Source organism: Pyrgilauda ruficollis, unplaced genomic scaffold, assembly GCF_017590135.1.
Source record: "Pyrgilauda ruficollis isolate IOZ18807 unplaced genomic scaffold, ASM1759013v1 scaffold58, whole genome shotgun sequence".
Lineage (NCBI taxonomy): Eukaryota > Metazoa > Chordata > Aves > Passeriformes > Passeridae > Pyrgilauda > Pyrgilauda ruficollis.
In genome coordinates, this window is record NW_024527488.1 from 2,051,193 (window position 1) to 2,074,365 (window position 23,173).

A 23,173-nucleotide genomic window follows, 5' to 3' on the forward strand; every position below is an offset into this window, starting at 1 on the left:
TGGCTCAAATTTTTGGAGAGAACTTTAATCCAAATCACTTTGGCTAATTTCTTACAATAATCACAATGTTTCCTGCCACACAGGGTTTCCCTGCTAGCAGAGGTGTTACATCTTTGTAAAACAATGAGTCCATCTTCCTGCTGTTTAAGTATCATCTACAATCTCAATTATAGTTGGGTAAAAAACCTTATTTGTTGTGATCTCAAGCACACTGCTCAGTCAAGTGAATGGAAATTTTGACATGCAAACTGAGTGTGAATTTAGAGTCATAGCCACTATAACTATTAGTTCAAGTGCTGTTGATCTCTGTGCCCCCTTCTAAATGTGAAATACCAATTTGGGAAGAGGAATTTTAGCCACAGGCTGTAACTGATGGTTGCAGTTCCTGTGCTGTCATCACTATCCTGATGTCTGGTACTGATTAGTCATTTTTCTCTTTCACAGGACTCTCGATGTACAGCCAAATCGAGTTACTGTTGGTGGCATCAGGTCCATAGAGCCCATCCTTCAGAGGAGAGGACAGGTGGAAAGCCATGATTTTGTGGGCTGCATAATGGAGTTTGCAGTCAATGGACGTCCCCTGGAGCCCAGCCAGGCTTTGGCAGCCCAAGGAATCTTAGATCAGTACGTCTGCTATATTTGGGATCAAATGGACCCCATTTGCAATAAAGGAATCTGTCATGAATGCTATTCCATTCAGACACCAACAGATATTTCTTGCTAGAAAAAAAAGACTGTAGAACCTACTGTTCTAAAATGTGGAAAATGTAGGAAGAAAGTGATTTTTAATTAAAGGTTCACTAAAGATTACAGAGTCTTAAAAGCAGCATCATTACATTTTTATTGTCAGTGATTATTCAAGTTGCTTCGCGGGCTGAAATTGAGTAGCCCCCATTCTTGGATTTCTTTATAAATTCCACCTGGTTTTGACTGTACTCATACTGTTTGCTAGCCCTCTACTCCCTTTTATTTCCTCTTAATCCACCATGTCTGTTCTCTCACTTTGCCTCTCAAGTATCACTGAATTTCTCTCATATCCTCTGAGTGGTCTTCCAGAAATGATGAACGATCTGATTCTATTGTTTTTTCCATCTCAGTATTTGAAGTCACAGTTGTAGCAATATTGTCAGTCTTCCATCCAGATTTCCTCATTCACACTTCCTCTCTCAACCCCCATGTTTGCACTGGTCATTGTAATACAAAGACTCTGGCAGTCTGCAGCATAAAAAAATGCCTGAAAAGGTTTCTTCTCTCTTGCATAACAGATAGTAGGAGTTTGGCTGTCTCTGAATTTCTTCCTCTTTTGTATACTGCTATGAATTGATGCTGAAAATTAGGATCTGCTTTGTAACTTGAGCTGTCTACAGAGATTCTTAGAATTACAGAATGGTTTGGGTTGGAAGGGACCTTAAAGATCATCCAGTTCCAACATCTCTGCCATGGGGCTTCTATTAGACCAGGTTGCTCCGATCCCCATCCAGTCTGATCTTCGACACTTCCAGGGATGGGGAGATGAACCACTTTAGCATCTCTGAGGGGAAGAAAGGGAGTGCCATTTAAACAGAGGACACTTCCCAGCCCATTTGCTCTAATTATTTGTGTGCACTTTTTTCAGCATCTGCTTTTCTGATTTCTTTCAGGTGTCCCAGGCTGGAAGGTGCTTGCACGACCAGCCCCTGCCAGCACGGTGGCACTTGTGTCGATCAGTGGTCATGGCAGCAGTGTCACTGCAAGGATGGACTGACAGGAAGGCACTGTGAAAAATGTGAGGAGGAGGTTTCACTGTCTTTAACATACACCTGACTGTGGCTCAACCAAAGGCTGTTAAGAGTTTCTTTTCAGGGCCACGGGATAATGAATTTTTATAAAATGATGAAAACAAGCAGCATGTTGCCTCTCAAGTAGTTTAAAATTCCACAATGGACTGTTGTCCTTTCATGAGCTAAAAATGGCAACAACTTGAATACATAATGCTTTCTGGTCAGTATATCACATTTCAGGTAACTTGCACTCATTTAAAATCCTGCTTCCCAATAACATATAATCCGTAACTAAAATAAAGGTATCCCATAGGAGGGATTTGCCTGCTATGGGGAGGTAAGAGGGTAAGCGAAAACCCCTTCAGATAAACATTAAGTTCATGTGCTTATGGCTTCTCCAAACTAAAGTCCTTTTCATCAAATTGACTGTGGATTATATGCAAGAAAATATTGTAAATGTAAATGAAAACAAGGCATTTACGCTTGGGGGTGATTAACTCTCATAGGAGTAGCCCTGTAAATCAATATGGGATTGTTCAGGAGAGCAAAGTGATTTATTTCCATGTAGTTGTAGTATAATGACTGGGCTTTGTTTTTTTACATGTCCCATTATTGTTTAGCTGATTTATTTGCTTTTATTGCACCGGTTTACAAAAGAATTTAGCCATAATTTTAACAGCATTTGGTAGTCAAAGTCAAGCCTTTTTTATTTACTTTTTTTTTATGCCATAACAAATAGAAAGTCATTATCTCTGCCCTGAAGAGCTTAGAGTTCAATATATCATGAAACCCCGATGCAGTAATGGAAACAGTAACATCCCCGGGAAGGAATTACAGTTCTGAGAGCCAAATTTTTTTCCTTACTCCCTCACTTGTTCCCTAGCGAGTTTTAATTTACTCTTGACTGATAGCAGCAGTAAATTACTCGCACACTCCCACTCTCAAACACACATTCTGGTGGAAGCCAAAGAATAGAGGGGCTGCAATTGCCATTCACTCCTGCTCCCCGCTGCCCTTGACCTGCTCTGAACTTGGTCTCGGCTCCAAGCGAGAGCGGTGGCGATGAGGCAGAGGATGGCTGGAGCTGTAGGGAGCTGCGTGCTCAACGCTTCCCTGTGCTTGTCCCAGATATCACTGCTGACACGGCCTTGTCGCTGGAGGGCAAGGGGCGCCTCGACTACCACATGAGCCCCAACAAGAAGCGGGACTACCTGATGAGACTGGGTGCTCGGGGCCGGCCGGGCGTGGAGCGCTTGGAAGTGAAGTTCATGACGAGGAGCGAGAGCGGTGTTCTGCTCCACGTCCAAGAGAGCAGCAACTTCACTACCGTGAAGGTAAGATTACAGCTAAGGCCGAGTTTGGGTTGATTGGACTGCCTCGTGTGCAGTGATCGAAATCGCGTTTTTCCATTACTCTTTTTGTTTCCTTTATGAAATATTAGGTCTTTAACTGAGACTAGGCAATGCTCCAGTATCATTCATCTTCTCAACAATTCCCTTCCTATTTGCCAAGGTATCAGAAGATCTTGATGGTTTTATATCTAATCAGTTTTGTCTAGACTCCAAATAGTGACTGTTTTAAGGCAATGAGAACGGTGCTCATTGCCATGGTTATTATCATCATTACACTTTACAGTACAAATCATTTTGTTATTGGCCTTTTATCTCTGATTTTTTTGAGCCTTGAACCCAGACCCTCCTTAAGATAGCAAATGATTGCCAAAAAGTTTTCATTAATTCCTACCAACATGGCTCAAGCTTATCAAACTAGGAAGTGAGGGATAACTCGAATTCATGAGGTTGCTCACAGACGAGTGTCAATATCAAATTATTTTGGCATACATAGCTGAATTAATGCTTCAAATGCCACACTGTTTTGGGGCTTTTTGTTGTTTTTTCTTTCCTCAAAAAGCTTATTGCTGCAGAAGTTACCTTTCTCAAGAGAAAGCGATGGTCCGGTTCCTGGCGGTGACTCAGTCCATTTACTCATAACTCTAAATGAGTACAGCAGTGATGTTGGCAGGCCCCTTTATTGGGTTGGTGTAAGCTCCAAGTTTCCTTGACTGCTGCAAGGCTTTCCAACTTTTTCTTCCCTGACTTTTAGAGAAATTCATACAGAAATTCACACTTTCTAAGCTTCAGCCCCATGGATATCCTCCACCTGCCTGGTCAGAGTTACAAAGCTTTCCTGACACACCGGCTGCATTTAAGAAGCAAGTCTGCACTACTTCCCTGGCATATGCTTTTACCACATCATTTCATAGGAAGTTTCTGCCTAGGTCGTATTAGCAGATAAGATCTCATTATTTTTGACTTCTGGAGAGAAAAAACCTTTTTCTCCCCCCTAGTAGAATTCGCTAGGTGAGCTTTCCAAGCATTATTAAAAAAAAAAAAAAGGCTTGCCTTTCCTGGCTAAGGCACTGGTGCTGTGTTTATGCAAACACTCTTGTTATTGTTAATATTGGTGAAGTTATACAAGCAAGCAGAGGGTGTCGAGTCCCAGCCCCAGCTGTGCAAGGGAAGAGAGCAGAGGTTTGCCTAGTACCAGATGCAGTAGTTTGAGGAAGGAGAGCTCTGCCAGTTGCCAAGCAGCTCTCAGGTGATGCTAGTTAGTAAACCTGCAGTAATTTAACTGTAGCTAGTGCAGTACGGCCTCTAAAGTGCTCCTCGTTCCCAGAGTAGGTGTCACCATGAGTATTCCCTTCAGTGGTGGCCTGAGATGCCAGTGATGGCAATCCAGCAAAGATCCCCATATCATCTCCATCCACTCCTGGTGCAGAAGTTGGGCTTTAGGGACCTGTCTTGACAATTCCTGTCAGTCTTCAAAAGAGGCCATTTTATAACTTGATTTTTGTGTCTTTTAATATGCCTTTTAATGTCCAAAGTATTAGCATTCAGAGAAAACCTGCCATGTGTTTTTAATATTAAGCCATGCTAGGGAAAAGCTATGAGTCCTGTGGCTACTTCATGCCTTCACATTTTTCCTCTTGTAGCTAATTGGTTTTGGTGTGGCTGGGATTGGGGTAAAACTAGAGAAGTGGTAATAAATCAGACTGACTGAGATTGTGAGCAGTTGATTCACTAAATGATGGATGTAAACTCCCTGCACAGAATCCAGGAGGGGGCTTTATCATTTAAAGGGATCCTTAATCCAGGAAAGATGCAAGCGTTTCCAGAGTACATAAAATAATTGTCAAATTCAGATGGAAAATGCTTCTTCCAAAATCCACTGCAACAAAGAGGGTGGGGCATTCCTTATTACTAGAACTCTTTGTCGCAGCTTATTTTCCTGCAAGTGCATGTTGCAATTAATTCAGTTAGAGGTAATGGGATAAATACAGCGGGTTAAGGGTAAATTGCCTGTCTTCTCTTGCTTTATCTAGAAATCTCATCTGCAGTCAGATTAAATTAGCATAAATGGAGCTCTAAGATCTCTGAATTGTACGGGTAGAGGATGTGGATTACATTTTACCTATTTCAGCTAAAAAAATTCTTCAGTGTGAGGGGCACTGGCACAGGTTGCCCAGGGAAGCTGAGGATGCCCCATCCCTGGAAGTGCTCAAGGCCAGGTTGGATGGGTCACTGAGCAACCTAGGATAGAGAAAAGTGTCCCTGCCCATGGCAGGGAGATTGGAACTGGATGATCTTTAAGGTCACTTCCAAGACAAACCATTCTATGGCTCTATGCATTTATCATGTTGTGGGAACTAATCAGAACATAACCCTTTTAAGTGACGTCCCATTCAATGGCTAGTTTTAAGACAAATAAAACCCAATTTGTTCAGCAAATGAGACTTGGAATATTAGTAAAGTTGAATCAGCCCTGTAGTTAGGAATATGTTTGCTTTAGTGGCTCATTCTTTTCATTATATTCTACTTGTCACTTGCTTGGCCATTTAAATAAAACCCAGAAATTTGTGTTACTCAATGCAGTCAACTTCAGCCTTTGTTTCAAATTTAGAAACATGTTCTGCTTCAAGGCACCATTCCATATCTTTTCCTGGTTGAAGCAGTCATGGACCAGTCTTGTCTCTGGAAATTTTCTTTTACAAATGCCCCTAGTATGTTATTTGTGAGTCTTTTAGCATTAGTCACATGCAATTTTAAAGATATAGAAATAGAATTAAAGAATCATGAATTTCTATGGAAAATATCAGTTGCAGGTAAATAATTCTACAGGTCTTTTCTAAGGTGAAATTAAAAATTTTGTTTTTTGCTTAGTCTTCCCTTAAGTTTGGAGGGTATTGTCTGGCATTCCTTTCTGTTTGCATAAAGACTAAAATACAAGGCAGTATTTTTATGGGACACAAAAGACAGAATAAGACATAACAAACCAATACAGGTTGCAGACATAAATATATTCAGCTCAGTCAAGCCTTTTATAAATTTTTGTGAGAAATGGTCTTTAATATGTTTTAATAGTCTGTGGGCTGCATTTGTAACTGTGGGATTTTCCTTGGGCTGTGTGATAATTTAGACACATGCCACTTGTGTTTTATCAGTAACAAAGGCATCCTGTCTGTGAAGCAAGCTTTATCAAACAATAAAATACATTTTCAAGTAATCTAAATTACTGGCTTCATAAACGAAGTGGATGCACATATTAACCATTGTTGTATCCTTCATCCAAATGGAATACGTGCTAGATGCATTCATTCAGGCAGCTGCCAAGACATGAGCGTGGTCTTACAGCCTTATTAAAGCTGGAGTGTCTGAACAAAGTCCTCAGCTTGCATCACCGGAGAAGCAAATCCAGAACATTTAACAGTGTCTGGAAACGAGAGCAGCATTCTTGTAGCCGGTGTGTCACCTCACAGTTCTTCCCAGGTGAACCTTATTTTTCCTGGAACAAAGGATGCAAGACTTTGAGAGCTTCCAGCAAACCTGGGGCTGTGACCTTTCCTGGGCTCTGCCTGCGCACGTCCCGCACGCTCGGGGTGCGGATCTCGGACTGACCGAGCCGCAGTGGGGAACGGTTCCATTTAATTGTTCCATTTAATATGTGTGACCAGACATGCAGGAATATATGTGACCAAGCATGCAGAGCACCGAAGGAAACTTGCAGCAGGTCCCAGAGCCATCCTCCATGCGTTTGCGCAGTTCTGTACACCGTTAGGAGGTCAGCCAGCATACCCAAATTTATGCAATGTTTGAGAAACTGGCAGGGTTGGATCTTGGGGATTCTTTTTAAGCTCCTACATCTTAAGTGCAGAATTTGCACTGATCTCACTTTGGGATCATAATAAGAGGTTTGAAATCTCGCATCTCATGATTCATGAGGCATCATTCTTAAGATATTCTTCCTTTTTTCCCCTAGCTGTTCACAAGTTTTAAAGCAGTTTGCTCAATAAAGTACTGTTTGAAAATTCTCACAAAATCATGCTCTTTGCAACTCTTCAGAAAGTTTTCTGAAATACCACAAAAGTTTTCTGCAAAATACCAATTAGCAGAAAAAGCAGATATGAAATGGGGCTCTTGCTCAAGCCCAGCCATGCCTTATGCATTCCTACTGTGTCGTAATAAAAACTGAATGCAATTTTCTTGGGCGAGGACAACATCTGTTCACTCTGCTAAGCATTTTCCACACTTGCCTTGAAGGAGGAGGAAGAATTATTCTTTCTCTGGTTAAAATGGGTTGTCATGTGCATGACCTATAGCTGGCTGCTCAGTAGGATTAGCCAGGGGTTGAATGGGTGGCAGCTCTAAGATGCAATTTTCTGCTGAAGTTTCTACAGTGTGATGTATTTAGTTCTGGCCAAATTTTTAATACTAAATAATTAATGCCTTTTTAGTACAAAACAGTTATTTGGGGAAAAATATACCCACCCCAGCTCTCTATTACACCAAAGCCACATGTTACTGAAGCTGTACTGAGTAGTCATCACAGTGGTTATGTGTGCGTAGGAGTTATGTGACACCATTTTAAAATTACGTCATGTGTTCTTCTGAGCAGATAAAAGGTGGGAAGGTGCACTACATATCTGATGCTGGAGTTGCTGGGAAAGTGGAAAGGAACATCCCTGAGGTGTATGCTGCAGATGGCCAGTGGCACTCGGTCCTCCTGGAGAAGAACGGCTCTGCCACCATCCTGTCAGTGGACAGGACTCACAGCCGGGACATTCTCCATGCCACCCAAGACTTTGGTGGCCTGAACGTCCTCACCATTTCTCTGGGAGGAATTCCATCCAGCCAACCTTTCAAGAGCACAGCTGCAGGTATATTTTTTTTTCTCCTCAAGTACTGTAATTCTTCATCAGTAATTAGTGTGTGTCCATCGTTTGCCAGAAAAAACACAAATCGAATGAGTAAGGATTACAGACTTTGTTCCTTTAGTACACACTGCAGGCTTCTTGTTTCCAAAAGCAGGCACTCCATCTGCAGGGCTTTTCTGAGATAGGGGGGTTGCTTGCCTGTACATCAATTGCTGTATTTTTGTTACCCCTATGGAGAAGAAAGGATGTATTCTTTACCTGAGTCATAACCTGGAAAATCATGGCAAATCTTTCATCTGGGCAAAAATGCTAAACAAAAACTTCGTAGGGATTTGGTAAGTACTGCAGGATTTACCCTGCAGTATTTACATATTTTAATATGATTAAAATGTTTTCTGCAACTCCAAGGTCCTGCTGCTTTATCCTGCTGTCAAATGAAGAATAGGGTTTATTTCTGAGCAAGGACAATAAGGAAACACCCTCTGGCTGATGTCTAGCTGTTAAGGAGCAAATCAGCCTCCCTTAAGAGTTCAAGTAACTGTCTCAAACCCTGGCAAAAGAAGTAGATAACACATATTTGATATCATTTCCCAAATGCTAGGTAAAGATGGAAGTGATTTTTAGCTACAAAACATGAGATTCTCCAGACAATACAGATGTATTTTTCACATATTTCTGTATTGGAAAATCTTCCTGGCTTCGTGAATTGTGACCAGATAAAGTATTTTTGAGTGGAGCAAATTCACACTTTACACTTTTGTATTGTGAATATGTATGAAATGTGGTTCAAAAGCTTGTGGATGCTGTGCTGACCTTTATCCTTTTTACATGTATCTTTTATGAGCAGCATGTGTGTGGAAAAAGCAGAGGCTTTAGGAAAGCTGGAACAAGGAAAATTGAGGACACTAACCTTTCACCACTGCCCAATGCTGTTGCAGACAAATTAGGAATGTCTGGCTTCCATTAAGCACACACAGTCCAAAATCCCTTATTCATATGACTTTATTTTATTTTAATATTGGATTACATTGGGTACGACATACCAAGGATTTACAAGGCTCTGGTATAAAACTCTGCATGAACTCAGAGTCAAAAATAACTGCAGTGCTGTTAAAGGCAGACAACACACGAGGTGACAGGGCTGTGAAGTTGCTGTGTCCAATAAAATTTCCAAATCCAGGTAGATGTGACAGATTGTTTGTCCCATCACATCAGTACTACAAGCAACCACCACGCATGCAGCAAGGTGATCGTCACTTGCTTAGGCTCCCAACTGAACCTAAATCTTCCACCCTGGGGATTATAAACCTTTATTATTCTCTCATACAGCTCAAGTATATTTGCTGTTTCATGACAGAGTGGTATCCATCTCTGTGTAGGATTTTGCCACAGCTCCAAGCAGAGATCACCGTAAGGTTGCACTACCTCAAAACCCTTCCAGAAAGGATTTAGTCGGGGGAACACAGAGGATTATTAGGCTGGATTTTCCTGCGACCTCACTCAACCACTGCACACAGCCTGGGGATAATTCCATCTCCCTGGGCTCTCACAGCACTAAAACTTGTTGTAGGGTAGCACTGCAACCAAGGTATGGGAGGTTTGGGAAAAGGTCCCTCAAGATTTAAAGAAACAGACACATTTCCATGAATTTAGGGGACAGGAGGTTTAGCTGAAGCACAGTAGGCAAACTCAAATAATGTTTGGTGCTAGCACAGCCAAGCCAGCTGCCCTCAGGATTCTCTGTGGGAAGTAAGAAGTTTTAGAAATATAGGAAAATCAGGAGACAAAAGCATTTCAGTATATTGAATATACTGAAATACATTGACTATACTGACTATATTGAATATACTGTATTTTAGTCATTAGACATCGTATTTATTCAAATTCAATTTAAAGACATTAAGTTCTGTAAGAATAGATGTTTCCCTATGAATGTGAATTCTTGGCTTATTTAGTGAACAGTGGACTATGTACTGAGTATGTACAGTGAGTATGTACCGCGCTGTTGACAGTACAGACTCAGCCTTCAGCTCCCAACAACTCTGTCCCTTTTCTTCCCCTTTCTCAGGCTTCAACGGCTGCATTTCCTACATCAAGTACGGCGGGGAGAGCCTTCCCTTCTCCGGCAAGCACAGCCTCGCCACGCTCTCCAAAACAGACCCCTCGGTGAAGATCGGCTGCCGTGGCCCCGACGTGTGCGCCAGCAATCCCTGCTGGGGCGAGCTGATGTGCATCAACCGCTGGTTCGCCTACCAGTGCGTGCCCCCGGGCGCCTGTGCCTCCAGCCCCTGCCTCAACGGGGGCAGCTGCGAGCCCGGGCCCCACGCCACCTTCACCTGCAGCTGCCCCGAGGCGTACGCGGGACGGACGTGCGAGACCGTGGTGGCCTGCCTGGGGGTCCTGTGTGCCCCCGGCCACGAGTGTAGGGCGGGCGTCAGCGGCGGCCACGTGTGCCTCCCGTCCCCGCACCCCACCGAGCTGTCCCTGCCGCTCTGGGCCGTGCCAGCCATCGTGGGCAGCTGCGCCACGGTGCTGGCGCTGCTGGTCCTCAGCCTCATCCTCTGCAACCAGTGCCGAGGGAAGAAGACAAAGGGGCCAAAAGAGGAGAAGAAAACTAAGCAGAAGAAGAAAAAAGGGAGTGAGAATGTGGCGTTTGATGACCCTGACAACATCCCGCCCTACGGTGATGACATGACTGTCAGGAAGCAGCCCGAAGGGAACCCAAAACCCGACATCATTGAAAGGGAAAACCCTTACCTCATCTACGATGAGACAGACATTCCGCACGCCACGGAGACGATTCCCAGTGCCCCGCTGGCATCTCCCGAGCCCGAGATTGAGCACTACGACATCGACAACGCCAGCAGCATCGCCCCCTCGGACGCTGACATCATCCAGCACTACAAGCAGTTCCGGAGCCACACTCCCAAGTTCTCCATCCAGAGGCACAGCCCGCTGGGCTTCGCCCGGCAGTCCCCCATGCCCCTGGGAGCCAGCAGCCTGACCTACCAGCCTGCCTACGGGCAGGGCTTGAGGACAACGTCCCTGAGCCACTCGGCGTGCCCCACTCCCAATCCTCTGTCTCGGCACAGCCCCGCACCCTTCTCCAAATCCTCGACGTTCTACAGGCACAGCCCAGCCAGGGAGCTGCACCTTGCCATCAGGGAAGGGAGCCCGCTGGAGATGCACGGCGATGTCTGCCAGCCCGGCATCTTCAACTACGCCACTCGGCTGGGGAGGAGAAGCAAGAGCCCGCAGACCATGGCAGGCCACAGCTCCCGCCCGGGAAGCCGCCTGAAGCAGCCCATCGGGCAGATCCCACTGGAGACGTCTCCCCCGGTGGGGCTGTCCATCGAAGAGGTGGAGAGACTGAACACCCCTCGCCCCAGGAACCCCAGCATCTGCAGCGCAGACCACGGCCGCTCCTCTTCCGAGGAGGACTGCAGGAGGCCTCTGTCCCGGACGAGGAACCCGGCCGACGGCATTCCCGCGCCCGAGTCCTCCTCCGACAGCGACTCGCACGAGTCCTTCACCTGCTCCGAGATGGAGTACGACCGGGATAAGCCCGTGGCCTACACCTCCAGGATGCCCAAGTTGTCACAGGTCAACGAGTCGGACGCGGATGACGAGGACAACTACGGCTCCAGGCTGAAGCCGCGGCGGTACCCGGGGCGCCGCGGCGAGGGCGGGCCCGTGGGGGCACAGGCAGCGGGCACCGCGGCCGGGGAGGGCTCCCTGCCTGGGAAGCTGGGCCAGCAAGCGGGAAGCTTCAACTGGGACAACCTCCTGAACTGGGGCCCGGGCTTTGGGCATTATGTGGATGTTTTCAAAGATTTGGCATCACTTCCTGAGAAAACAGCAGCAGCAGCAGCAGTGAGTGAAGACAGCAAAGGTGGTACAGCCAAGGCTGTTTCCAAGGAGGGGGAATCAGAACAGTATGTATAGGCTTTGTCTCCTGGTACTGCCACAGTGCAAAGCCACAGGGACTGCTCAAACCATTATATGGTCGTAGAAAGGCCAAGGTCAGCATCTGATCCCCAGGCCAGTCTGGTTGGAGGAGACTTTAAAAATAATAACCATTATGCTGCTGAAAGAGACTTAAGACATTTTTAATTTAATTATGCTTGGATGAATTTATTTCTCCTGCATGCATTGTATTTGCAAACCAGATATTCGGCATGCAGCCTTTGGAAGGGGTTTTGCTATTTACCATTGTTTGGTTCGTGGTTCTTAAATTAATAATGCTTTGTTCTGAAAATGAACTAATTTTTTGTTTCAATTGTGAAGGATGTGCATATTGTCTCCAGCTACTAACATGTTTTACGATGCAAGAGTACTGAGGATTCCATTTTCCTTAAGAAGTGCATGGAAGTAAGATGGTGAATAATGAAGGAATTACAGTAGTGAGGTGTCTCAGAAAATGTAGTTACCATATCCTGCAGTTGCTCACATGTGACTTTATGGAATAAATCAGCTTGAATAATTGCTGGCAACAGTGCTTGCTGTAAGTCTTATTCCATACAAGAGGTGCTAGAAGCAGCTCAAGCCAGTCAGCACTTTAGGAGTTTTTTTTTTTCTTTTTCTTTTCAGTTTGTTTATTTGTTCATTTCAGGTCTCTTTCTTTTTCTTTTTTTTTTTTTTTTTAATTTTATTTGTTTTGTTTGTTTGCTTGTTTTGTTTTGATTTTGTTTTTGGACAAAGTTGTGTGAGAGCTTCTGAATCTCTATGAAATGTTTTTGGGGATGCTTACTTAATCCTGGTCCCTTTCTGTCCCCCCTCAGTGATTCCTGATGGTCATTTTTCAGCCCAGCCCCCTGGCTCAAGGCAGCGAGGGACAAACCTGTCCATTCCCACAACTCTTGGCCTCCCAGCTTGGCTGTGCCGCTGCTGCAGCCTGTGCTTCTCCCCTTATTCCATTTTCCCATCTGTACCGTGGAAATGCAGGAAGAACACTTGGTTCCCTGCCTCACAGGGGTGTTGTGAGGGCTAATTAGTTAACTCTTCTGAAGTGCTTCAACATTATAAAGCACTATAATAAGTATTATCATAATTATTATTAAAGCACTGCCTAGCCTCTGTGACCTTGGAGTGGCATTTTCTGCATTCTATGATTTTCTATGGTGGAAACTTTGAAGAATTATTTATTGTATAGAAAATTACTGCACTCTAGCATTTTGGAGCAGATATGAGGGAAAACTACTTGTAGATTCATTAACATAGCTTACCAGTTGCCCCCAATTTCCTAAAGATGTAGGTGAAATAGAATCTCACAAAGTCCTTACATCTTCATGCAGATCTGATGAACCTGTTGTACTGTGTAAAAACTTCAATTTTGGTTTTTGTTTTTTTGTTGTTGTTTTTTTTTTTTTTTTTACCTAAGCAGTGTTTTTTATATCAATATTTTCCTATGCTGAATAGTTTTCTTACTTTCAGGGAAGGTAAGAAAAATACTTTTTTTACATTTGTTACTTATGTAACATCCATATTTTTCACATTTTGATAAAATTGTAACATACTGTATGCTTTCTACCTGTAAATGCCAATAATAGAATTAAAATATTTATTTAAAATCTTTTGTGTGTGTTATTGGAAACCTTTTGTGTTTTCTCTCTAATTTCCACTCCTTGATCTTCACTTTTGGGGTTTAAGTTATAAGGTTTTTAAGCTAAATAAACTTTTTAATGAGAAAACAAGCTTTAAGAACCAAGTACGTATCTCAGGAAGATGGAGAAGAGTATCATGAGGTTGTTGAGCCTAAGATAATGTCAAAAAGTACCAAACCTGCTTCTATATTTCTAATAAAACAATAAAAGCTGTATTTTAGTCCATAGGGTTTTATTAGCAGCAACTGGTTTTGTATTTGTTAACCACGATTTCCACCTCTGCTCCAAGCTGGAGCTTTTCAGTACACAGAGAGTGAGGAGTGTGAGAACAAGATCTTTCTGTCATAAAGCAGCAGTTGAACAATAAATAACTGCATTCTTTTGTACTTACAAAGGGATAAATCAGACTTGGACAACTTCTTGGAGAATGCAGAGAGTGAAAAAGTTAAGGCTGCAGGGAAGAGGTGAGTTCTGAGGTTGCACTTTGAATTTGTGGTAAGTGTAAAGAACTTAGGAAAAGGGCAACAATTCAGGGGAGGGGGGGTTATGTGTATCTTGTTTGTTTTAGAGTTTGTTTCATCTCAAAACTGGCAATTAGGATCCAGCTCCTTTTTACTAAAAGTGCTCCTGACTTCATCATGCCCCACAAAAGTGAAAAGATAATGGGCCAAAGTAGCCCATACTGGTATGCAAGTAGTTTCATCTGAAATAACATGAGTTCCACAAGTGATTTCAGAGTTTGAGGAGCTGCTGTAATTAAACATCTGTTAAAAAGCTGTATGTTTAGTTTGAATATTATCCTTTAATACAAATGGTACCACATCCAAGCAGTGATTTTAATAACACATGAAAACTTTAGCAAATGAAAGCTTTTAAATGTAACACCAAACATATTGAGGGCTGTGTTATGCCTGTTAAGCATTCTGAATTTATCAAAAAGTTTTGCTAAAGGGGAATAATATGCAGTGTGGACTTACACAAAATACATGTCATAACTTTAGCACAGTTTACAATTTATTGAGGGGTAGTGCGTTCCTCTAAATTTTGACACTTTATGGCAGACAAATGTATATTTTACTGGTTTCCTTGTCCTGTTTCTGAAAGGCGTAGAGATGTTTTTGACACTTAAACATATGATCCATTCCTGCCCTTTTTTTATAATTCTTTCATGATGAGGATCAGCAAGGGGTTCCAAGTGAATCATGTGGAGCAATCATCCGAAGTTACCAGTTGTGAGGGAGTGAGCTGCATAATTCCCCTGGTTCATCATCAGAACTACATGGTCCTGTTTCAAGATCTGGGACATATTATAAGTCATAAATACGTGGAAAGAAAAACAGTCTGCACCGCTCACTGCGGTGCACAGGAGCCTCCAAACACATCTCCTGTCAGCAATTTGTCTCTGACCTGTCTTTCTGCTGGTAGAGTGCTTGAACAGTCTTTGCCAGCTCAGGTGGAGATGTTTTCTCCTGATGATGTTACTAATTAGATTAAAAATGGACAGAGAAATGGTAGATTTACTTGGCATTCTCTTGTTCAGAGAATGGAAAGGAAAATATGAAAAGGAAAATACAAGAATGCTGCCATTTGTGGTAGATGAATAAATGAATAAAAGGAGTGAAATCTAGATTTGTCAGATTCAAGGCTTCTCAGTATTTTTCATCAAAGTTTTGTAACTTTAAAACCACAAAATTAAAACGCATTACATTGAAAAGTAATGTAGAGTCCCACGTTTTGGTGAAAACATCCCCCATCAAGGATCAGACTGTGAGTCTGTGCTGCAGACCACAACCTGTGTCAGGGAGTATCGGTTAGCAGTGCAAAATCCAGCTGGAGCCACATTACTGCAGTCTGGGAATGAGAAGGCTTGGGGCTGGAAGGGGGTGCAGGAGCTCACTGATGTCTTCAAAAGCAGGAGATGGAGCCAGCCAAAGGACTCGAGTGCCAGTGTTCATAAGGTAAATTAGATGTGGTGGAAGCTCTTTGGGAATACTCTGTGTTTTTTATTGTAGACTGTGTTTTTGAAGCACAAAATTCAAGCAATAGTATTATTCTTCAGTGTTAGGATGTGTTAATGGTATTTTCTTAACTGGATTCTAGAAGAGACTTGTATTTATGGATCCTTTGAAATTAGGAAGGACAATTAGGAGAAGAAGATGATGAAGAGAATAAGTTGCTATTTTATTAAGTAGGACTGAGGGAAGAAAGTGAAAATGTTGGTCTCCCTGCTTTATCATCCTAGCATTTTACTGTTCACCCTTTTATCCTTTTTTATGACCATCTATGTATTAATTCCACCATCCTTTCCTCTGCTCTGTGAAATTAGTGCTTTGTTCATCCCAATGTGCTCACTTTGGTTTTCTATAAAGAGCATTTAATGAGGATGACTGACAGCTTGTGCTTAGGTTCTCAACACCACGACTTGTCTTTTATAAAAATTTAGATATTTGCACTCAACTGGCCTTTTCTACATTTTGCATGAACTTCACCTTCCATTCAGCCATCTTACAAGAGCTTTTTCCAGCAATAAAATATGGTTGGATTCCTAGTAATTTTTACAGCCTTTTTCCAGTGGCTTTCAGGTTTCGTTGTCCTGTATTGAGAGGATCAGCAGTGAATAGAATCTTTCTAAGTTGCATTTTGAGTTTAAAACCACCTTTGTCTCTGGGCTTCACGTAGTAAATCCTCAAGAGACTCACTCTTCAATTTTAGGGCCACATGTATTTAATTTGTGAGCATGTACCAAAAAAAAAAAAGTAATTCCACACATGGATTACCAATATCTGTTGTTCTAAGTTGTCATTTACTGGTGGGGAAGAAGAAGACTCTCCACCTGTCATTCCAAGGAAGTATTTTCAGAAATGTTAAGCAGTTTTTTTGCAATTTTCAGAAGTGGCTTCCACCAAGCCCATTTTATGATGAGAACCCTCAAAGGGAAGACCCTGCATGGTGCCCTGAGGCAGTCAAATGTCAGCATTCCATTGGCATCTGTAGGAGTCACACTGTGCCTGCTTGGAGCTTGTCTTCAACCCGATCTTCCACAATTTTCCCACTCCCCTGGTTCTGGTGTGGGGCAAAATGAGGGTCCAGCAAGGTGTTGCTTTCCTTCCTCCCTTACAGCTGGCAAGCACACCTGGCAAGAGATGGAGAATGAGTGGAAATGGCTTCTCCTAACCTCTGGGAAACAGGAATGCTAAACAACATTCATTTAACTTTAATTTACATCCTCTCAGAGGGAGCATTTTTAGGGAGTCACCAAACAGAGTCAACTGGAAGAAAATAAGGATGAAAGCCCCACATCAGAAAATTTGTGTCAGTCAGGACAAATCACCAGCAAAGGGGTTAAAGACATTTCAGTCTTTCTAGAGTGAGCCCCCAGGATGACGTGTGGTGTCTTGGATAACTCACATGTGGTGTCATCAGTCGGGAGAACAAAGTGGAGCAGACATTGGAACAGGCTTTCGAGGGAAGTGGTGGAATCATCATCCCTGGAAATGTTCAGGCAAGGATGTGTCACTTGGGGAGGTGGTTTAGTGGTGGACTTGGCAGTGCTGGGTTAATGGTTGGACTCCGTGATCTTGGAAGTCCTTTCCAGGCTGAGTGACTGTGTGACACGTATGTGTGACAACACAGAACCGTGGACGTTCATTCCACGTGGCAATTAATGCCCTGCAAATTCCCTGTCAGGAATCTGGGTTTGGAAAACAGATCAGCAACCTTCCTCCCCCCAGCCACAAAAGCCCAGGCTGCTGTTCCGTATGATTCCGTGTGTTCCCCTAAAGCCCTGTGACTCTTTGTGCAGCCCGTCAGACAAGGGGCAGGGAAAATAAACAGGTCCCTGCCTTCCCATTTGTTGGTTTATTTCCCCTGAGCCTTTTAAAAGCCAGAGTCTGATTTAGTAATTAGTGCTTCTCCTTGCATATCTTGTGCAATTAGCTAGAACAGCAAATTAGGGAATAAGAGATAAACATTAATATAGAAAACAAACATTAATATAGAAGAACACAGGAGATGAGAAATGGATATTGATGAATCATTCAAAAAGCACATTTTGGTGCAATAATCTAGAATCCTTACAAATAAGCATTGTAATTTCCTTTAAAATACAACTCTCGTTCAATAATGCAAGTCTTTATTAAAACAATTTGTTAAGCCTTGGCAAAGAAACTATGTGACAGCATCGTTTTACAAGAATTCCTTGTAATTCGTAGAAAGCTGAGGGAGAGCTGGAATGGTTTGTCTCTCTTAAAACAACTGATGTTAAGCATATTAAAAAGGAAAATTAATAACGTTTAATTTTTTTTTTTTTTTTTTTTTTAACACCTGTAGAATTTATCACAATCATCAGAACTGGCTGGACTCTGTAGAGCTTTGTAACCCCATGTGGCAGGGAATGCCTTTGCTGTGATGGTGACACCTCCCTGCTTTGCAGGAGGGGCTGTAATCAACATGACATGTTATTCTGAACTCCTGCCAGAGGCAGCCTGCTAGTTTTGAGAAAGAGCAGCGAGTTCTGATAAAGAAAACCCACCCTCAGCCCCGGAATGCTTGGACCACGCTGGTGTCCCAAGGCAGCCATGGATTTTGATATTGCCAGGACAACATTCCTAACTGCCTGTGAATTTCTGCCTAAATGCTCTTTTACAAGGGAGAAAATGCTTTTGTGAGGGGAAATTGATTGGTATTTCAGTCTGAGCCCATTACTGTCACCAAGAAAAAGGACAGGCAAAAGCTTTAGTTTAGGAGGGTATTTAAAAATCACCCAGTTCCAACCCCCCTGTTGTGGGCAGGGACACTTTCCAGTAGACCAGGTTGTTTCTAGCCCCATCCAACCCGGCTTCCTGGGCTGGGACATCCACAGCATCATAGACTGGAAACTAAGGGGCTTTTTTTGAGATTTAATCGAAGCTGAAAGCGCTCAAAGGTAACAGCATGTAAGAATGCAATCCTTTGAAAGCCAAAAATTAGTGTATCTAATCTACTGGAGCACCCCAACATTTCAACAATTGTTTTATGGAATTGCATTAAGCTCTGGCTTCCCAGAAATGCCACAGAAAATCCAAGTAACCAGATTATTTTATCCATGTCAAATACACTTCTATTAAAATTACCCACAGAGTCTCCAGTGCCCTGGCTGCATTTACAGCACCATCCAATCACTCAAAGCACAAGTAGGAGAGAGATCCTGATAGAACAAATAGGTCCCTGAGGATGACAATTGCTCTCTACTGCTCCTGAGGGAGGTCATTCCTGGTAAGTGCCAGTGATGCTTGAAACTTGTAGCCTTAGGTTTATTAGGAAATTCGTTCCACCTGGGGCAAATCATGCTATGGGTGTCACTTGGAGCTTTTCTAATCCTGTTATGTTTAGGGATTTGATCAATTTTTTTCTCCAAAGTAGTTTGCAGCTTGAGTTGCATGAAAGAGGTAAGAAATATTGTTGTTACTTCAACAGAACTGATATTTGATTGAAGTTTTTAATTACAGTTAGGCATGAGTTCATTATGAAGGATATTATATTAAATTCTGTTCATGTTGATCCTTTTCTTGCTGCTACCAGAAATTCTGTTGTTTGTTGCTCTGTATCCCATTTGGTTTTCTCAGCCTTGGTTTTATTCACCTGTTCTTAGCATTAAAACCAAAGGCAGGTTTTCATGAAGCTAATGCTGCAAATACCATCCCCCTGAAACTTTTCAATGCTTTCTGTGGCAAAGGGGGCCCTTCTTTTTCATTGATTTGAGTGCACTCACTGAATAATTGCATCTGACGAGGCTCTGAAGCTTTGTCAAAGTTTCCTCTGCCTTCTCATTTTGGTTGCTTCTGTTTTGACTTTAAGATATCCCTGGATGTTTGTCACGGGAAATGAGCTTGGCTGTTTTCTTTGGTTTAAGTGACATTCAATACTCTGAAGAGAGAAGTGGAGTATGACAGGTCTGTAATTGGGTCAATTTTTCTTTTTCCATCCATGAAATAGCCAGGCATGTACATATCTAACTGTTTTGCTCATGCAGTACACCATGTTCTGGATTTTTAACAGGGTTTCTCTGTTCTCTGTAGCTAGTTTTGACCTGGTTTTTTTGGTGTTTTTTTTTAATGAATCTTGTGGAGCGCTGGGAGTTTTTAATCTGGAAAATGTCAGTGACAAGAGAAAAGCTGTGGTATGACAACTAAGAGAACCTTTTCCAACTTGTCTGATCAGCACTTCCCTGCCCTTTGGCAGGAGACATTCATTTGGTGAAAAACAAATCTGCAGACTTATAGTGCCTGGAAAACAAAGGCAGTGGGCAGAACTGTGGGGTTCCTCAACAACCAGCAACAGGTTGTGAAGCTAAAATCTGCCTTTGATAAATGGTTTTAATAGGATTAAATAGTGCAGATTCCTGGGTCTAACTACTACCTCATGGTGTTTTTTGCTCTGAAGGGTTTTTAAGCCCTGGTGCAAAACTGGCCTCTTTTTGCTGAAAGCAGGGACACTTGGCTGGTTTGTGGCAGCTGAAGAGCTGGTTCTCTGTGGTTGGTTAAGAACAGCAGCACAGCTCCACAGACATCTATGAGTAGTTGCAATAGGGGAAATATGCATTAGTAGAAAAAATTGTTCCCTGTGAGGGTGGTGAGGCCCTGGCACAGGGTGCCCAGAGCAGCTGTGGCTGCCCCATCCCTGGAAGTGTCCAAAGCCAGGCTGGATGGGGCTCTGAGCAGACTGGGATAGGGGAAGGTCTCCCTGCCCACAGCAGGGAGGTTGGGATGAGATGGGCTTCAAGGCTCCTTCCAACCCAAACTTTCCTGTGATTCTATTCCACCTACTCCCTTCAACCTAAAAGTAGAAATGGCTTCTCTGAAAATAATTACACCACTTCTACATCTCTGACTTTAAAAGATTATATGTGGGACATCAAGGGATGAGACAAACTGAGTTTTAGTCAGCTGTGGCCTGATATCCAGCTTGTGTGATATTGGCTGGTAACACTTCCATGGCACCATGGATTGCCTCCTCAGCTGCCTGAGTACAGAGAAGAGATTAATCCTCCCCCACTGCCCCCAGCCCTGCTTTGTATTTTATACACCTACAGCTGTAGGACATCTGCTGAGACAGAAGATCCTACATAAATAAGATGTTAATGTAAAAAATGTTATTTACATTACCTAAAATGAGAACTGTTAGGGAAGTGTCCAAGAGCCTGTGTATCTTTCCTGTGACGGCTGGATGGAGATTCCTAAACAAAAAGCAGCAGGCAACGTAATGTTTTCAAGGGGTCCTTTATGCTTTCCTAAACTCTTAAGGGTTCTCTGGAACAAAACTTTTAAGTGGCTCTTTATGGTCTTAACTGCTCTATTGTGCTTTACTTTCTTTCGGTTCTAGTGGGCTCTTTCCTCTGCTTTTTGAGGATTAAGCAGTGATGGGGAGGGTCACACGTGACTTGCAGATGACCTTCCATACTGACATAACACACATGGAGGAGAGAAATCCACCTTTGAGAAATCACCAGTATGCTTTCAGCTTCCAGCATGAGCCTTTCCTTTTGCTTCCCTTCCTTCCAGGCCAGATTTGCTGCTAAGATTGGTGGACCACCACACAGATCTCCTCTCACTTTTTTACTTCATCCTGGGGTCCCTTTTCCTTGCTTATGCTGATCTCACGTGCAGACACGAGTGACACACAAGGAGTTGCCTATGGATTATGATCCTTTTTGTTCTGGAGCAAGCAGCCCCCAAGTTTGCCAGGCCTCAGTGCCTCATGGCAAGCACAGTCAGCGGGGGAAAACATGCCGTGTCAGCAGGAGAATGGGGACCAATGAAACCAACAAATTATTTGTGGTTGGATATTTGTTTCATGACTCTTTTGTCACTCAGCCTCCCTTCTCTTCATCACAATTTTTTTTTTCTCATTCCTGCTAAACTGCTCTGACATATTTTCCACTCCATACATCACTGAGGATTGCCGCCCTGGGAGCGGCTGTGGTGGGACAAATTCCTTCCTCTTTATTCCTGATTTCTGGTATTTATAGTGAGGAAATGGCCCTTCAGAGTGTGACTGGGTGCTCCTGGGGCTCAGGGATCACCTTGCAGCTCTTCAGCTGCCCATGTTAAACTAGCACTCCAAACCTACTTGCTCACCACAGAAATAAAGGTAATAATATTAAAGGTAATAGTAATACAATTAACAGGAGTAGTAATCTTACCTTTATTAAGCACAAGCCAAGTTGTGAGGTCTCCTGCTGCTGAGGGTGTGGTAAGGCTGTGCTGTGTTTTGAGGGTGGTCTGTCATTCTTATAAAATCTGGTCATTTCCAAACGATGTTGATCCCAAATGTTTAGAAGTTCCAGTCAGGTGTTTTAGGTTATCCCTGCCATTTTGAGTCTGGCTATCTAGAGCCTCTGTGATCCTCTGGAGCCAATGCAGGACTGCTGTGTTTGCAGCCCACTTGCAGCTGATTTACATGACTGCATCCCCATATCCCAGCTGGCTTCCCAGGAGCAAATCAAGCAGAGGAGAATCAAACCTGGCTTCTTGTACGACCCTGGGTGCTTGGGGGAGCTCACAGCCTAGAGCCAGCAGGGCTCCTCGTTCCCAGACCCAGCCTACCCAGAGCCATATCCAATCTCAGAGCGGTGTAAGGGGTGCCAGGTTGGTGGGAAGAGACAGGCTGTAGAAGTGGGAGAGCCAGGCACAGCAGGGACGTTGCTGCTGGGTGGAACCAGAGCAGAGCAAGGAGAGAAATCAAGCAGAGGTGAGGCTGCTGTGTGATGAGGCACTGAATCTGCCTGGAGGGCATGGAAGTGCACACATGCCCAGACTCGTTCAGCACAAGACACCACACGATGTTCCTGAAGTCATGAGTTGTCTGCTGTCCCAAAAATGGTGTCTGTGGAAGGACTTCCAGCATTGGGAGTGACAGCAAACACACTGCTTGTCTTGGGATGCTTTAAGGAATACGTGTTTATGGCACTTGCTGATCCTGGTTTGAATGTTTCCACCAGGCCTGTGCTGAAAGACACACCACGCTTAGCAAATGTCTCTTTTGGACTCCCGGCCTTGCAGAACAGGCTAATGGGTGTCTTGGAGTGCTGCTTTTCATTTGGTGCTATTCCTCCATAAGCAGCTGCAATAAAAAGAGCTCAGTCAAATTCTGTGCTCCAGGTTTGTGTGCATGAAGACAACATGCATGTGCAAAGCAGGCAGAAGAGAACTTGCATTTTGTTTTCTTAAAAAATCCAGGTGCTGTTGCCTGTTATCTTAGTGGAAATTTGGATTATTTCACTAACCAGCCCCTGCTTTACAAGGGGCTGGTTAGTGAAATAATCCAAATTTCCACTAAGTGAAATAATCCAAATCAAGGTCTGCCTCTGATTATTGCACAAACCAGTGCCTGCTCTACCAAGGTCTGCCTCTCTGGGGTGTGCTGCAGTGGCTGGGGGTCATTGCAGTGGGCAGCAGCTCTAACCCCCCTCCCAAATCCAGGCTCCTGGGCACAGCAAACAGAGATGCATTCCCCTGACAGTGTTTACAGGTGAATATAGGTGCTGAGACATCCTCCCTGGGATAAGAGAACCTACAAAAGTTCATAGGCTGAAGTGGAAGCACATGAGAAGTGATACTGGG

General features: G+C 43.4%; 1 protein-coding gene across 1 annotated transcript in view; it reads left to right on the plus strand.

Annotated features, from left to right (window-relative positions):
• The window catches only part of FAT4 (FAT atypical cadherin 4), a 124,650-nt gene extending 111,145 nt beyond the window's left edge, over nt 1–13,505 (plus strand). Inside the window, exons 13-17 of the mRNA XM_041482301.1 lie at nt 445–624; nt 1,641–1,765; nt 2,889–3,094; nt 7,713–7,974; nt 10,040–13,505. Coding sequence (XP_041338235.1) covers nt 445–624; nt 1,641–1,765; nt 2,889–3,094; nt 7,713–7,974; nt 10,040–11,916 — 2,650 coding nt within the window. The 3' untranslated portion in view covers nt 11,917–13,505. The remainder of the gene's footprint in view (nt 1–444; nt 625–1,640; nt 1,766–2,888; nt 3,095–7,712; nt 7,975–10,039) is intronic.
• Nucleotides 13,506–23,173: the final 9,668 nt, after the last annotated feature.